The 17588-nt window shown below is 49.4% G+C and overlaps 1 protein-coding gene across 1 annotated transcript in view; it reads left to right on the forward strand.

Moving 5' to 3' along the window:
* Window positions 1-15333: 15333 nt before the first annotated feature.
* FRMPD3 (FERM and PDZ domain containing 3) overlaps window positions 15334-17588 on the forward strand; it is an 86901-nt gene continuing 84646 nt past the window's right edge. Inside the window, exons 1-2 of the mRNA XM_032618955.1 lie at window positions 15334-15369; window positions 15503-15672. Coding sequence (XP_032474846.1) covers window positions 15334-15369; window positions 15503-15672 — 206 coding nt within the window. The remainder of the gene's footprint in view (window positions 15370-15502; window positions 15673-17588) is intronic.

Here is a 17588-nt window from a genome sequence, read left to right on the forward strand (position 1 = left end):
AGAAGACTGAAGTTTCGATGGGCTAACTTACCCCATGACCTCACAGCTAGTGTGAGCAGCGGAACTCAGGTGTGGTCTCTGTCTGACTCCCAGGGCAGGAGTTCCCATCCCTCCCTGTTTTCCAGTTTGGAAACACTGTCTGCCACTGGCTTCTGATAATTGGAGAGCTCTCTCGGACGCGTCTGCTAATTGGGATAGGGGCTGGAGTGACAGGCCACCACGGGTGTGAGCAGATGCCCTCCTACATGAACTTGACAACCCAGTCCCTTTCCATCTGGCAGCCAATGCCACGAGAATGAGAAACCTGCCCAGAGAGGGCCTCCCGGCCAAACAATTTGTATAGCAGAACTTTGGGAAAATACATAGCTGAGACCTGTACAGGTGGAAGCCGGGTAAACAAGAAGACTCTTCTCTTCATATTTTCTTCTTCCTCATTCTATGAGGTTGGGTTTTATAGAGTGTATATTCTCTCTTCACTGCACTTCTGGGACACCCTGCCCACTGACATCTCTTACTGATGCCTCTTCCTTCCTCCTCACCCCAGCTAACCCCTGAGTCCCTTACCTCCCGTCTGCTTTCAGTGCCATTTGCTCATCTTATTTCATTCCTCTTTTGAAAATGCCTGCCCCTCTGTGCTCCAAATCTCTTCACTTTTCCCTTTCATTTCAGCTCAAGCCACATTAAGGTTGTAAAGCATTTTGGAAAGTGGTGAGTATGGCAGGAAGGTAAATAGAGTTGTATAGTATTTCGCTGTCATTGAGCTTGGAGTCTTTGAAAACCAACGGCAGTTCACAGCCCTGGCATACCTTTGTCTCTGCAGGGCTATTAACCAGCCCTAGATGAGGGCTATGGCCACGACCCAAAAATATAGACTTCTCAGATGATGCGAAATCACTCCAGGTAGGGTAGTATTAGCTAGAGCATCACTTCCCAAATTGGCTTCCACGGTACCCAGAGTGTGAGCGATTAATAGGTACCACGAGAGAGAAAGGTTTCCGAGTACAAATGAGTTTAACAAATGCTGGGTTAGATAAGCTCAACTTTACTACAGGGTTTCACAGAGCCCTTAACATACTAATGAGAATTATGAATCTCCAAGAGGACATTTAGAGCCTCGCCACCCAAAGTGTCGTCTGAGGACTGGCAGCATATGCATCACCTGGGAGCTTGCCGGGAATGCAACATCTCAGGCCTCCACCCCAGACTTTCCGAGTCAGAATCGGCATTGTAACGATATCCTCAGTCGATTTGTACGCACATTAAAATTTGAGAAGCACTGATTTAGAGAACCAGGCATTTCTCACACTTTTTTGTCCATGAAACGCATTTATGGAGCCTCTTCTGGGATCGGTGTTCCTTGCAACATACTTTGGGGGAAGTGCCAAGGGTAGAAAGCCCTTCATAGGAATTTCTCATTGTCTAGAGACTCCATAGAAAGACATTAGCCAGAGCAACAGTTAGAAATTGGGGGACTGATTCATTGTACATGACCCAAAGCCTCACTTTACAGAAGTTTCAAGACTTGTGTTACCAGAAAGTCTTCCTATACCTCTACGATCCCAATTAACTCATTTCCCGGGGCATTTTTAAGCATCGCCATGGCTGTGCTGCTTTGTCTATTCTCTGGGCCAGATCAACCTGTTCGTTTCTGAAATCCAGCATCTTCTCCAGAGTGCTACAGCTCAGGATCCGAGCCTCCAAAGAATGTGCCTGGTCCCCTGCTGTAAAACGTTAGAAAGGCAATTTTATAGGGCAACTTTTCAGTCCAGTGTGTTCTGTTCAGTTAAGCTGTTGTTGTTTTTCTTTAGGGCCTTTAAGCTATTGTGCCAAACATCGAAATAACACTATAGCTATTTTGTATTCAGATCTTGTGACTCATTTGAGGGCATTGTTAATATTTTATAAGAAAATTCTCATTTTTTTCCACTAACATTTGTGATTTTCAAGTGTGTTGCTGCATTGCATTCATAAACATGCTTTTTATTAAGTCTCAGGCCCCATTTTTTTTCCTCCTCTGAGAAACACATCTCCAATTTTATGTTCAAAGTTAAACGGAAAATAGGCTTTGATATGTGAAATTGTGATTTGTGAGAAGCTTGTCCAGGTTGCAACCGTTCTGTACAGTAAGGGACCGACATGCCCAAGCTCTGGTTAGGTCACGGCAAAGCCCTCAGCAGCGTTTCCTGGATGTCATCACCAAGCACTCTCTCAGTGGCCACTTTCTCTGGCTGGCCAGGAACGTTTGCTCAGAGTACAGGAAGAGGAGGTAACAGGAGCAGCGGGATGGTACTTAGAGATGTGTGAAAGCAAAAAAGACATACGCCATTAGGCCCTTTGGGCTGGAAGGCCTGCCAACCCCAGAGGTTGCCCACTCTGGGTTTAGAACCATGATTCTGACCTCTCCCACTCTCCCATGTGAGCAGAAGCAACAGAGGGAAGAGGGAAGAGACTCTGGAAACACCTCCTCACGCTGGATCAGAAGATCCAAGGCTTCCTTTGAATTTCCCACCTGCTCAATGATGCTGACATTGCCAGTTGATGCCAGTAGTTCCTAAGCTTTCTAAGTATCGATACCCATTTGTAATGTTAAAAATTTAGGACACTGCCGACAGTAGTGATTCTACTTGCATTTTTTTCTCTCTCTGCTGACAACCCACAATTGGTGTATTTGAGAATTTTCCTTGCAAGAAATCCACAGGCCTTTCAGGGGTCCCAAGGCACACAGACTGTCTCTATAGCTTATACCTGGGTGTGAATGAAAATAGCAGCTACCATTTCTTGAGCACAGGCCTCGACATTTTACATGCATTTATTTCATTTAATGCTCCATTTTAAAAATAAGGAAATTGTGGCTCAAGAGAAGTACATGACTTACCCAGAGCAAGTCCCAGAGGCGGAACCAGGTGGCAAAAGCCCAGATCTTTGGGACCCCCAAGTCGTACTCTTTATTTCTCAGGCTGGGGGACTGGAGAGGCCCCAGATGCTGGGGGAGAGGGGAGCAAATGGGCTCCCGAGGAGGAAACAAGAAAGGACTAGGGAGTTGAAGAGTGATGGGCAGAAGCATTTGTCTCATAATTTTGCCCTGAGCTAGTCCCGCAAACCAGCCGAGGTTAAGGTGGCCCTCATAGGCCACTTGGAGAGAGAATGACAGAGCCCATCTCTGAATCCACCTCTCTACATACAGCAGTCTCGTAGACAGACTGTTCCAACAGCTCGCCTCCTTCGCAGTCCTTGGTCACCCCAGGCACACTCCATCCCCGGGCCTGCGCCTGTGCGGTTCCTTGTGTCAGGCAGGCTCTGCCCCCAGACAGCTACAGGGCTCGCTCCTTCCCTTCAGGACTCTGCTCAGTTGTCACCTTCTCACAGAGGCCTTCCCTGGCCACCCTGTTTAAAATGGCAACCACTCATCCCTGATTCCTTGCTTCATTTTTCCTCTAAAGCACTTTCTCACTCTCTAAAATATCATGTAATGTTACCTATTTATTTGTATATTGCCACTAGGAGGCAAGCTCCACGAAGACAGGGATTTTTTAGCTACGTCGTTCACTGCAGCGTCCCCCGTGTCTAGAACAGTGTCTGGCAGGTCGTAGGAGCTCAATAAATGTTTGCTTAATGAATGTACAGATAGCTTTAAACATGGCTCCCCACTGCATCATAGCTACAGAGACACATAGGTCCTTTGAGATAAAACAGAAGATGAGCAGAAAAAAGAATGTGCGCCTTCATGGGTGAGAGGACCTGGGGTGGGAATACTCTATGCACAAAATACCCACGGTTCTCAATCTGGCTAAAGCCAACGACCCATATTCTGGACACTTCTTATAGCTATTTTACTCTTAGTATCCATTGATTGAGAAACACATGATGACCACAAAGTAATCTAAATACGTGATATTTTTAAAGTAATTTTGTTCATCATTAGTGACGTCTGCCTCACATTTGGAAAATAGTGGTACATACACGTGTGAGATGTTTTAGGATGGTGCTTAAAAATGCTTAGTCTCTGGCGTCTGTCAGCTAGCGTTTGATCTGCAGCACTGCCAAGCATTGCCCGTGTGATATTGAGCAAGTTGCTTAAACCTTTGCCTCAGTGTCCTTGTCTGCAGAACGGGGCTAACGACAGTACCAAGCTCACAGAGTTGTTATGAAGATGCAATGAGATATTGCATGTCAAGCTCATGTAAAGCGTCTGGCATGTAGTATAATGTAGACAAGAGGGAGAGTGGCATCATCTTGGACTGGTGGCTTGATGTATGCATTCAGAGAGGAAGCCAACAGTTACACAGGTGAAATCCTGACTTAACCAAAGGTTACTGAGGAAGACAGGTAAAGATGTATTACTGAAAGGCCCTGGTATATGTTTCAAGTGTTTTATGACCTGCAAGTAGAGTGGTGAGGCTGCTCTGATCATCACCTTGCCTGGCCTTGCATTCCAGAGAATTTTGAGCTCCAGATGGTAACCCATTAGGGGCAGGTTGGATCTGGGTGACCTGGACAGTTTCTCTGCGCTATTTCCGTCCTCACCCCCTGCCCCCAAATTGGGGCTCCAGAAAGCTGTTTCTAAACCAATCTGTGGGGTGGCAGCACCATGAGCAACCAGCTGAGGTCCTGGGGAGAGCTGAGCTGGGGGCAGCAGTGGGTAGCCAGTGGGCCAAGAATACTGTCCTCTGTGACATTTCATTACTGTGCCCTGCAGAGCGCGAAGCACAGGGCAGATTACCCCGGGGGTTCAGTGACTCCTGGTGGTTCAAGAGCTCAAACGAGAAGGAGGTCAAGGATGGAGCTCTGTGGGGGGCGGGTGGAGGAGTGGCCACCTTCTGAGGCTAAACATTATCAGACAGGAACCAGTCCACCCATGGAGAGAACACACACGCTGTGCCCATAGGCTGATTGATTTGATGAGGGAGTTGAGTACGTTCTGTGATTTTTTGCTCAAAATGGGAAATAGAGCCAATTAAACTTCACCTTCCCAGGGAAGAAACGGGGAACCCCAGCTTTCGGTTTTATTTTTAGAAGCTGATCTTTCTGGAAAGATAAAAACTCCAATGGCACTTGGCAACAGGCCGCAAAGAGGCTTCTTTCTGACCTTCAGGTGAAAAGCTCAAACTCTCGTGCAAGTCAGTAATTTTTGTCCTCAAACCAAGGATCTTAAAAAGATAGCTCTGTCAGTAGTGTGCAAATTGACTGGAGCCCCCTCCCCATTTCTCCTAGAAGCCTTGACTCCATTCTCATCACGGTGCAAGGATCCCATGTCCAGTCCCTTGGGGAGCTCTGCTCTGGGGCCTCATTTGCATAGACAAATGCAGACTGGCATCTGTCAGCTTCGCACCTCAAGCCAAGGAGTTGGAGCGGCGACAGGCAGCCTTCTGGGCAAATACCCTGGATATTGGATTCAAAAATGACAGTGTCAAATTAGGGCTAATTTGCATAGGCTTATCAGGTTAATTACTACAGTGTCTCCAGGAACTTGAAAATCCTTGAATTCTTATGCAACCAGAATGCTCAAAGTCCGTTGCTATGAAACTTGGAGTGTAAATTACCATGAATATCATTAATCTGTTCACTAGGAGGTTAATTTGCAATTTGTTGGCAAATCACACGTGGGTCTTATAGCAAGAGTGTGGGTGGTGTTTTTGTGCCAATGTGTGGCCCCGCCTGTGTCTCTGGATGTGTGTGTGTGTGCGCGCACACGTGCATTGGGATTGGCACTCCGGGAGCTCACATTTTGGGTTTTCTCACTGCTCCTCGGATGTCACCTGGCTCTTCTGGCATATCTTTGGTTCTAGGGCACGTGTTCTCAGTGTTGGAGGGCTGCTGTGCGGAGCAGTCCTCAGCCCAGTGCCAGCTTACGAGACATCATCTCCTCCTGAGACAGAATTGCAAAGGTGTCCGTTAATGCTTTAAAATCATCTGGCTTTTCTGAAAGATGCTCTTTCCCGTTAATGGCTCTCAAGTTGTTTTTTTGCACACAGACAGGTTGCTCCTGGTAAAGGAACTCAGATCATCCAGAGGAAATGGGGCAGGGAAGTTGCAGTGGGGTAGGAGATGGTGACCAGGATCACGCTGAGCAGGGCTGGGAGGGGGGTTTCCATGGCTGCCCTGGGTTATTGTTAGTGGAGGGTGGCAGGGTTGATGATACAAATCTCACCCCAGCTGTATTACTGTTGGAACCCTGCTCACACAGAAGTGGCTCCCCAGCTAGCCTCCCAGGGCTCAAAATCCCCTTTGGGTGGGGGCATCGGAGATTCAGATATCTCGTCTGGGAAGGAAGACCTAGTGGGAGAGCATGGCCTGACATGTTTTATGGGGACATAAAACATCTCAGTTTTGATGCTCACGAGGGATGCCCCCAGGAAGTGCTCAATGCTTTGGGGACACCCTGAACAGCCTAGGGGATGGAAGCTCATGGGTCCATCATAGTGAGGGGCTGTTCAAAGGAGCAGGGCCATGCTGAAAGTTGGGGAAGGCTCCAAAACACGGTCACATCCATCTACCTTACAGGTGAGCCTTAAAATAGGCCTGGGAGGGGCACAGAGAGTTTGTGATGCTGGTTTGAAGAATTTAGGGAGCCACACAGAAGCAGACTTAGAAGGTCTTCAGGGAGCCCCCCGAAAATGTGGCTTGAACCTTTCTTTCTTTTTTTATATTTTTTTATATATTTTTGAAATTAAATGATTTCACCAACTATTTCAAACATATAATTTTCAACATGTGGCATTAGTCAGTTTTCTTTTTCTTTTGTCTTTTTTAACATCTTTATTGGAGTATGATTGCTTTACAATGGTGTGTTAGTTTCTGCTTTATAACAAAGTGAATCAGTTATACATATACACATGTTCTCATATCTCTTCCCTCCTGTGTCTCCCTCCCTTCCACCCTCCCTATCCCACCCCTCTAGGCGGTCACAAACCACCTAGCTGATCTCCCTGCGCTACGCGGCTCCTTCCCACTAGCTATCCACTTTACGCTTGGTAGTGTATATGTGTCCATGCCACTCTCTCACCTCGTCACAGCCTACCCCTCCCCCTCCCCATATCCTCAAGTCCATTCTCTAGTAGGTCTGTGTCTTTATTCCCATCTTACCCCTAGGTTCTTCATGACTTCTTTTTTTTCTTCTTAGATTCCATATATATGTGTTAGCATACGGTATTTGTTTTTCTCTTTCTGACTTAACTTCGCTCTGTATGACAGACTCTAGGTCCATCCACCTCACCACAAATAACTCAATTTCGTTTCTTTTTATGGCTGAGTAATATTCCACTGTATATATGTGCCACATCTTCTTTATCCATTCATCTGTCGATGGACACTTAGGGTTATAAAAACAAAAATAAGCAAATGGGACCTAATGAAACTTCAAAGCTTTTGCACAGCGAAGGAAACCATAAACAAGACCAAAGGACACCCCTCAGAATGGGAGAAAATATTTGCAAAAGAAGCAACTGACAAAGGATTAATCTCCAAAATTTACAAGCAGCTCATGCAGCTCAATAACAAAAAAACAAACAGCCCAATCCAAAAATGGGCAGAAGACCTAAATAGACATTTCTCCAAAGAAGATATACAGATTGCCAACAAACACATGAAAGAATGCTCAGCATCATTAACCATTAGAGAAATGCAAATCAAAACTACAATGAGATATCATCTCACACCGGTCAGAATGGCCATCATCAAAAAATCTAGAAACATTAAATGCTGGAGAGGGTGTGGAGAAAAGGGAACCCTCTTGCACTGTTGGTGGGAATGTACATTGATATAGCCACTATGGGGAACAGTATGGAGGTTCCTTAAAAAACTAAAAATAGAACTACCATACGATCCAGCAATCCCACTACTGGGCATATACCCTGAGAAAACCATAATTCAAAAAGAGTCATGTACCAAAATGTTCATTGCAGCTCTATTTACAATAGCCAGGACATGGCTTGAACCTTTCTTTTCCCCACATCCCCCTTCTCCCAGTTCATTCAACCAGCATTTACTCAGCACCTGTACTTGTTCTGGGCACTGGGGGTCCAGTGGACAAGTCATGCCCTGCCCTGCCCTCAATGAGCTCATATTCTAATGAGGGGTAGACTTTTATAGTAACTCCACCTGGGGAGGCAGATGAGGCTCAGCGAGGGTTTCCCAGAGAAAGTGGTTTGAGCTGAGTCCAGAAGGATGTGTAGGAGATTGCCAGGTAGACAAGGTGGTGGAGGGCATTCTGGTGTGCAAGGCAAGGCTGCCTTCTCCCTAGAGTAGGAAATGTCATCTCACTTAGTAAAATGTCACCCAGAACCTCCACGATTGGCACTAGAAAGAGATGGTTTCAGCGGGAAGAAGCATCAGTGAGATTCACCTTCCCCTGTAACACTGACGCATGCCAGGGCTCTTTCAATACTCTACAGTATTGTTTAGATCAGGCTGAAAGTTTCATATGTCAAAGGCTAGGAGATGACAAGATTCCGGGAAACCAACATGGAGAATAATAATAATGAAAATAGCTAACGTTTGTTGAGCACTTCCTTTGAGCCAGGCACGATTCTAAATGTATATGTACACATATACTCATTTTAATCCTCCTAATATGCCCATGAAGTAGACATGGTACTATTATTATCATTACGCTCATTTCACAGATAAAGACCAGGAAGCTCGACTAGACAATCGGCCCTAGAAGATATCGCTCAGTCATCTTTCACTGTTGGGGTCCCCTGGGGACCCATTCCTCCTTCCTAACTCCCAGCCCACCTCCATGGACCAGAGAGCACTTATAGTCCCACCCACCAACAAGTGCCCTCCCAAACTGGGGTGCCCAGCCTTCTCTCTCCCCACGTTAAAGAGGCAGTGCACAGGAATGGCGTGGAGGGATCATAGGCACAGATGCCTACAGGGCCAGACCTAAAGGAGTAAATGTATTCACTAGGGCAAGATTAGATGTATGCCCAAGAAATGTTTCATTCTCCTCTTTATTATTCTTTTAATAAAAACAGGAAATCCAAAAAAGAGGGGATATATGTTTACGTATAGCTGATTCACTTTGCTGTACAGTAGAAACTAACACAACATTGTAAAGCAACTATACTCGAATAAAATTTTTTTAAAAAATAAAGTGGAGGGCTTCCCTGGTGACGCAGTGGTTAAGAATCCGCCTGCCAACGCAGGGGACATGGGTTTGGGCCCTGCTCCGGGAGGATCCCACATGCCACGGAACAACTAGGCCCGTGAGCCACAACTGCTGAGCCTGCGCGTCTGGAGCCTGTGCTCCACAACAAGGAGGCCGCGATAGTGAGAGGCCCGCACACCGCGATGAGGAGTGGCCCCCACTTGCCGCAACTAGAGAAAGCCCTCACACAGAAACGAAGACCCAACACAGCCAAAAATAAATATAAAAATAAATTAATTTAAAAAATAAATAAATAAATAAAGTGGAAAAATAATAAAAAAATAAAACCAGGAACACAGCACTACAAGAACAATATTAAATGGCAGCTGACACTTGGCCCCATGATTAGAGGACGGAAGGAATGATGGGGGCTGGGGGGACTGGGAGAGCGCATCCCTCATCCGGAAGGGGTTTTGCTGCTTGGCGCCAGCTGATCCTGGTTAGGTGGGACTTTAAGGCCCAGGGTTGCCAGGTAGGATTTCTGAAGAGAAGTCAGAAATCCTGATTCTTGTATGAAATCTGAGGATTTATAAATCTTAGCAGTACATTGTAAAATTTTTGAAAACACTGAGCTGGCCAAACAAAACATACTTGCTTACTAGGTGGGTGACCTTTGGGCAAGTAGTGTAACTTCTTGAGCCTCAATTTCCTAATATGTAAAAGAAGGATGAGTCTGAGGATTAAATGAGGAAATGTAAGTGAAATGCCTATTACATACTAAGTGATTAATCCACGATAGCTATCTGGATGGATTATTATTCCTAGGAGTTCCAGTGTCTTACCTAAGGAGCACCTCTTTCTAGGTGATTGACATGAAAGTCTCTAACCTTCACCTCAAGAGAGACCCCCATGCCTTACTCAGGGGAATTCAGCTTCACCTTTATAGGCAGAAGATACTAGTGATGTGCTTACCCAGCAATTAGCCAATATGTGTATATGGAGAGGGAGGTGCATTTCTTAATGTCCCTTCACACAGCAAAATGAGGGCTGACTGATTTACAGAGCCGGTCCAGGGCTGGGGAGGGGTGGTGAAGGCCTGCAGAATGATTTCCTTCAGGCAGAAAGGAGTAAACCGAGGCAGGGAAGCTATGCCCTAGTTCCCATCCCAGTCTCCCTTCAGTTCTTATCGGGGACACCCAAGGCTTTTTTTAAAGAAAACTCTTGGCTCCTAAAACTTTTACACTCTCATCTCTAATTTTCACACCTTCCTTTCAAGCAGTGGTTCTCACTCCTTGCAACGCATTAGGATCACCTGGGCAGCTTTAAAAAAATACTGATGCAGGGGGCTTGACCCTCAGAGGTCCTATGAGCCCTCACAAATTCGTAAGTAAAATTGCATATGGGCTTGTGTGCATATGTGACCTTTGTGGGGTCTTGGTTGGGGCCTCAGAGAACAGTGTCGAAGATGAATGACATAAGCACGCGGGGTCCTATGGAAAAGAGCTGTGGTTCTAGGCCTGCTCGGCCATCACACTGTATCTCCGAGCAGACAGGCCTTCTCAGCTCTCCTGAGCCCCGGTTTCTCATCGTTGCCGCAGGAATCAGTAATCACACTCGCTGTGTTTCCTCAGGTGGTTGTGAAGATGTACTGAGCTACTAAAGCCTGTACCAGAAAGGGCTTTGAAAAAGCCCAACCCCTTCTCCACAGGGAAGGGCCTCTTATTACAAGATTAAGGAGGGTGTGGTGGGGAGGTAACAGAGGCAGCACTAAGCAGACACATCGAGAAAAGGCCACTTAGGTTAACAAAGCAGCTCACAAATGACAGCAAATTAACACCGGGTCCTGCGAGAACAGAACATTCACACCACAGGGGCAAAGCACCCATTGGAGCAGCCAGGCCTTAGCAGGGAAAAGGAAGTAGAAGAGCAGAGGGCGGGCAAACAGGCCAAGTGAGGGGGGTTTTCAATGCTGAGGAGGCTGGCTCTGGCTAAGAGCAGAAGGGAAGTGGTCAGCTACTAAGGAGGGAAAGGAAATGGTAGCAGGCACCCCAGGTAGGCCTGGGGAGCAGATAAGAGCTCCTGACAGGCCTTGGTGAGGTGGCAGGGGCACGGGGGAGACCAGGGAGGGGTACAGAATCAATGCCCCGTTCAGGTAATAGTCGAAAGGAGCGTCCCTCCAGCTTCAACACGTTTGGTTTCATCCTCTGGCAAGTGCATCCAGACCACAGGACAGAGAGTCACCAGGGCAGCTGCTACTAACTGCAGAGCCAGTCACCCCCAACACCCCTGCTCCCTTCGTTTTCTACCTTCTGTGAAACAACCAGGACCCACCTGCCTCAGAGGCGGGAAGTGGGGCATACCTTGGTCCAGAAAGCCCTTGACACATCTTCACAGAGAAATGGCCTGGAAGGGGTGTTAGACTAGAGTGGAATCCTAGAGTGGGGTGGTAATACAAATATTAATTATATGGCCTATAGGGCTGACCAGGCAGAATGATCAGCCCCTGCTGGGCCAGGCATTAACCCTTTAGTTGCTGGATCTGAAGGAGGTGGGGACAGTTGGAGGGCATTCAGGGCTGTGAAAGGGAAAGTACAGGGCCATACATCTAACTAGCGCCAGAGCTGGGATGAGCAGCAAGATGTCCCTGCTCCCAGCCTGGTGTGTTTTCTATGGCTTCCTTTGCTATTATTCCAAGTCTTCATTATAGTTGAGGGAAAATGCCAGAATATCCTCAGGGCCAGCCTTACACATAGGTAAACATGATGTGATCAAATATGTCTCCTCAATTGTCTGTCACTGTGCCTGAAATTTCACCATGAGTGATTCATTCCTTTGGATCTTGAAGCTTTCTGGTCTTTCAGGGGGATATAGATGGGGGATTTATTGACAATCACCGAGGAAGGGCTTTGCAAATTGGACTCAGGTTATATAGCTGGGGGGAGAGCAGCGGTAGCTGGCCCAGGGAGGAAGATGCAGGCTGAGACTCTGAATCCAGGGCCCAGGCCACTCTGAGGGGGCAAGGAAGGAGTACTTGATACACCCACACCCAAAGCTTCGTCACACCCTGGCTTGGGCACTCAGGGAGCGTTTCCCCAGGAGACTGTATTGTGACCCAGGAGGCCTGAATCACTACTGTGTGGCCCACGCTGGGGAGGAGGGTGGGAGAGTGAAGAAGGATAACATCAGGCCGTCTGGCGTGGCCACAGGGGCACTTTATTAAGAGGAGCAGCCTGGGCGAGATGGATGTGACAACGGAATCTATGAGGACACTGAGAGGCGCCTTGAGACTGCCAAGAGATGCTGGGTTGGGAGTCTGCACCTCTTCCCAGGGGCCTGCTGACTGGAGGTGCCCTGGCCCACGTCCGGGCTCCTTTCTGTCTCTCCCTCTGACTTCCATCCTGGTTTGGCTCCAGAGCTGTGTAGTGCAGCTCTGGACTCACCCGGCCATGGTCCCCAGAGCCCTCCCTTTTCTGCGTCGGTTCTCTGTTTTTATATGGAAGGGGCTTCACGTTGACAGTCTGGTGGGGAAGGGGGAGAGGGAAGAAGGAAGGAGGCTAGCAGGTTTGTCTGGAAGCTGTTTGCCTGGTGAGACCCTGTATTTCCTTAGACTGTGTGTTTACTTGGGGTAGCTGGGGGTAGGGGAGAGTACTTCTTGGAAATTCGGGAATTTGTCTTGTAGCTGTGTGTTGCATAGCAAGTGTAGTAGTATAATTTAGACTATAGGTCTATTTGAGGTTGCTTGCGGGGCTGAACTGAGCACACTGAAGACCCTCCCAGAGGCTCCCCTGGTTCTGTCGCAGATCTCAGTCATCTGGGCTGAACCCAGAACCCCTAGCTTCCAAAAGAACAGAGAGAGCATCCACCCTCCAGGCCACCGCTGCTGTCTGACATGAGCCCTGTGCTTCCTGAAAGGGTGTCTCTGGGGGCCTCAGGTGGTTTCTATCTAGACACATCCGGCGGGCTCGATTTGGGGGGAGGATGCTGCTGTTAACAGGAATTAGAGACCCAGAGGCAAAACTGCCCCCCTGGTTCCACTCAAGTTCCCCAAACAATCTCCCTGGCTTAAGACCAGGTCATCACTAACCCTGGTGTCATGGGCACTGCTGATGGAAGATGAAGTTTCACAGAGCAGAGACTTCTGCCTGAGTGCAGAATCAGTGACTTGGGGAAGATGGAATTCAGCGCAATCTATTTGGGAAAGTCAGCCAGGATTTCTCTTAAGCTTTACTTCCCAGCAGCCCCCTCCCACCTTGGAGACAGACTAATCCCTGACATTTGTCTAGTGGCTTTATACTTTTCAAAGCTCCTTCACATCCATCGTCTCCATTGAGTCTCAAAACACCCCTGTGAAATAGGATGGGAAGGTGTTATTATCCCTGTCTGACCAACAAGAAAACTGAGGTCCCGAAAGGATACGTGACTCACCCAGGGTCACACAGCTATTTAGTCAAAGAACTAGGACTTAAAATGTGTTTCCTAACTGCCAGCCCTGTGTGCCTTCCACCTCCCACGTAGACTCCCCCATAGAACTGTGGAGGTGCCCAGCACCTACCGTGGTACCTGACATGCAGTAGATGCTAATACACATTTGCCAAATGAGTGACTGAGTGGACAAGCAGGGGCAAGGCAGGGAGGAATACAAGTTCTAAAACTGCTCTCTTTTTTATGATCAGAATACAAGGGCAGGAATTCGGTGTTATTTCGTCATGTTGACCAGGAAGGAAGGAGTAAGAGATCTTTCCCATTTCACAGATCTCACTGCCATGGCAGGGTAGCTCCCAGAGAGAAGCCACGGGGCTCAGTCTCCCAACAAGGCTGCCTTCCACTCATCCTTTAAAGAGGAGTGGGTGGTGTGATCCCCGCCAGCGGTTCCCCAAGGTTCTGCGGTGGGTGTCTGAGGACACTGGTTACTTGCTCCTTTAGGGCCTCTGCACCCGCCACCTTTGACCCTTCTAGCATAACCCACACCTCACAGGCTCACTGCCTGTCTCCTGGATCACACCTGGGCAGAGACTACCTCCTAGACCGTTTTCTGTCTTCCACAAGGCCTGGCACGTAGTAGGTGAATTGTCTGAGGTTAAAAAGGGATGACCGCTCCATGGCACCAGGCACTGCAGTCAGGATCCTACCTCCCAGGGCCCCTACCCCACCTCCACCAGCAGACTGGCCTGGAGTTGCCACCTGTCCCTAGTCCTGGCAGGAAAATGGGGGAACAGGAGGTGGAGAGCCGGGTATTCAAATAATTGCTTTGCAGTAGCACAGAGTGGCTTTTGAGGCAGGCAGCGTTGAATTTGCGACCCTTCGGGTTTCCGATCTCTCCCACACCACTCATTACCAGCTCCTGCATTTGGGTCTATTTCCTTTGCTCCCCTGAGCCTCGGTTTTATTTTCTGTACAATGGGGAGGGTGCTGAGGTGAGAAAATGGATGGAAAGCACAGTGCCCGGCGCTTAGTAAGTGCTCACCCAGTGGCAGCTGGATTATCCGCACGTCACTGTAGTTGGAGCCCCCCCTCGCCGGCTCCCCTGCGGGGGCCTGTCCAGGGTAAAGGGTGAGGGGGGAGCTTCTCCGCGGCGGATTGCGGGCGCGGGGGCGGGCGAGAGGCAGCAGACGCTGTATTTACCAGCTGCCTCGCTAGTTCGCCACCTCAGCTCAGCCGCGGCTCTGGGGCCGAGCCAGTCGCCTCCTTCTTTAAGATTCTGGTCACAGCAGGGGCTGGGTTTCTAAGGCAGGCGTGATCTCTCTCTTCCTACAGACGCCGCTGCCGCTACCGTCGGCACTGGGCACAGCCCGGGGCAGCGCGAGGGGGAGACGGCCAGAGGGTGGCCAGAGGGTTCCCCGGGCAGGGCAGCCGCCCAGCCCCGGCCCGCAGGGGGCCTCGACAGTAAGTACCGCGCTCCGCGCAGCCGGGTTTGGGATCGCCTGGGAAAGGACCAGAAAGCGGGGCGCCCAGCTGATGAGGCCGGGGTGTGTGGGGTTGGGGGGTCGGCAGCCGGGTGCTGGGGTCCTCGCCAGCCCCACACAGCGACTCCGGGCGGCGCTGGCATGGGTCCCTCGTCCCGGGTGCGCGCCCGCTGGGCTCCCGCAGTCGATGGACCGTGGACGGAGTTGGCGCGTCCGGAGCCGACATCCCTCCTCCCCACCATCCGCCAGCACCCCACCGCCAGTCCCTAAGGAGCCGTTCGGGTTGACAGGCCACCCGCGTGCCCCATCGCGGCGCCACCCGCGAGGAGATTGGAAGACAAGATGCGCGGGGCCGAGGGTTTGGACGCCCGTGGAAAAGTGGCGGCGTGAGCGGAAAGTTTTCCTCTGAAAGTGGCGGTGGCGAGGCGGGAGGAGAGCTAGAAGCCGAGAGGCACACGCCGGCGGGGGCAGGGGCGACCCCTGGGGGACTCGAGCCCCGCCCTCCCCGCAGGAGCCCTGTCCCGAAGCTCCGCACCCCCGCGGGAGCCCGACGTCAGAAGTGCGGGGGCTTCTAGGCGCAGCTTCCCCAGGGCCTGCGCACCCTGGCTGGCCTGCCCTCGCGTGGCCTCAGCGTTCACGAAGCATCTCGGCGCTGAGAAACAAGACCGCCCGCCCGACAAGGTGATGCATTATTTGTAAAAGCTTGGCAGGTGGGAATATGCAGGCCCGAACCTGTCACTTTCTTTTCCTGAGCTGTGTAAAATTCTAGGGTGGGGGGGACGGTGGTGTCTGAGATCACAAAGGTGAGTTTATCCAAAGTCACAGAGTCCCATTCTTAGAGAAGACCCAGATCTCCCTTATGCTTCCCACCCCCGCCCCCCAGATTCTCATCTGTTCCAAGAGTCCTGATGATCATAATAGCTACTGTTACTGTGTGCCAAGCATCGTGCTGACCTCTTTAGGTAGTAATGAGAATTCGTGTACAGTCAGAACTGTAGCTGGCATTCACTCGGTGCTTTCTGTGTACCCGGCACAGTTGCTGTAAGTGCTTTACGTGTGTTGAATCTTCACAACAACTCTGTGAGGTAGAACCCGATATTTCCCCCATTTTACAGATGAGGAGATTGAGGTGGTGGAAATTGAGGGGTGGACAAGCCCAAGGTCCCACAGCTGGCGAGAAGCAGAGCTGGGCTTCCCCCCCACCGTGTTCCACACCCCCACTTCTTACGTCTGCACCCCGACTGTTATCCACTAGAAATAGGGTGAGAATTTGACTTTAATGAAGTAATAACACAGGCTTTGTTTTCCCCACAGTGCAGCTTATTTATTCTGTAGATCTGAAGTCAGGGCCCAAGGTCCAAAGAGATTTGAACCAATTTTCAAATCATCCTCATTACATTCTGTGGAGAGAGGCAAACCAAGTGGACTGTAACAGGACAGCAGATCCTATTAGTACCTAAACATAACAATGATAATCGTGATTGCTAATAGCCTCTAGTGATTCAACACTTACTTTGTACATTTAATCTTCATGTAGGTACTTTGAAATAGGTACTATCGTGAACCCCATTTTGTAGATGAGGGAACTGAGGCTCAAGAGGTTAAGTAACTTGCCACAGAGTTCGGATTCCAGCCCAGATCCTCTGCCTCCAAAGTCCAGATTAGATCTCACCTTTGGCAGATTTGTGCCAACTCCTTGAGCCATCTCGTCCTCCGCCAGTTGTCCAGAGCCCTGCACTGTTCCCTCCATTCCCCAGCCCCCTGTTTGCACTGAAGAAAGGATTGTACAGGTTGGTGGAGAAAGGGCTTCCTAAAGAACATGGAGTGTTCTGCGTGGATTTGGGTTTTGTCGTTGCACTAAGTGCTGTGCCTGTAGCATCAATAAGTTGTTCTGCTTTATAAGTTTTATTAATTGGACAAGTGTCTGGTCTGCTGGCTTGGAGCTGTTAATCCAACATTATGGCTCTATCTGAGTACCACTGTTAGGAATTATTTTCTGAAACATTTTTAGAAACTTATTTGCAATGCTGAGCAAAGCCATCTTCCCACCTCCTGCAGAGGGAGAGGGGGCTTCTCTTTCGGCCAGGACTTCAGTAGCAGAGACTGCAGAAGACACTTGTGTAGAAGTATTGCTATTCCTATTGATTTTTGTCCCTCCTTCCCCCAGGATGGCCCCTGTGAACTGAACAGAATGTGGCCAGGTTCCGAGGGGCTCTTCCTGAGGCACGTCTGGCCCCGCAGTGGGGATGTTTGTAATTTCCCACCGTTAGCCCTGACCCATTCACAGAGCTGGCTTCCACAGACCCTCTTCGGTGTGGACATAACAGCGTGTGAGCTTCGTGGCTTTGGTCTCCATTACTATGGCTGAACTTCAGTGTATCTGCCGGCGGTCCACCCCTCCTGCCCCCTCGCATGAGATGGGGGTCTTCCACGTGTAGCTTTTGGGTGGTGCATGGGATGTGTGGCTGGTAGTCCAGTGCTGGGCTGTGTCCCTGGTTGTCTCTGTGGCCTCTCCTGAGTTCAGTGCATCACGTCAGAAGGCTGCACGAAAGGGGCCGCTGGGTAGCCCTAGTCCTCTGCCCTCATTCCTGTGGCTA

This window comes from Phocoena sinus, chromosome X (genome assembly GCF_008692025.1).
Source record: "Phocoena sinus isolate mPhoSin1 chromosome X, mPhoSin1.pri, whole genome shotgun sequence".
NCBI classification, from domain to species: Eukaryota; Metazoa; Chordata; class Mammalia; order Artiodactyla; family Phocoenidae; genus Phocoena; species Phocoena sinus.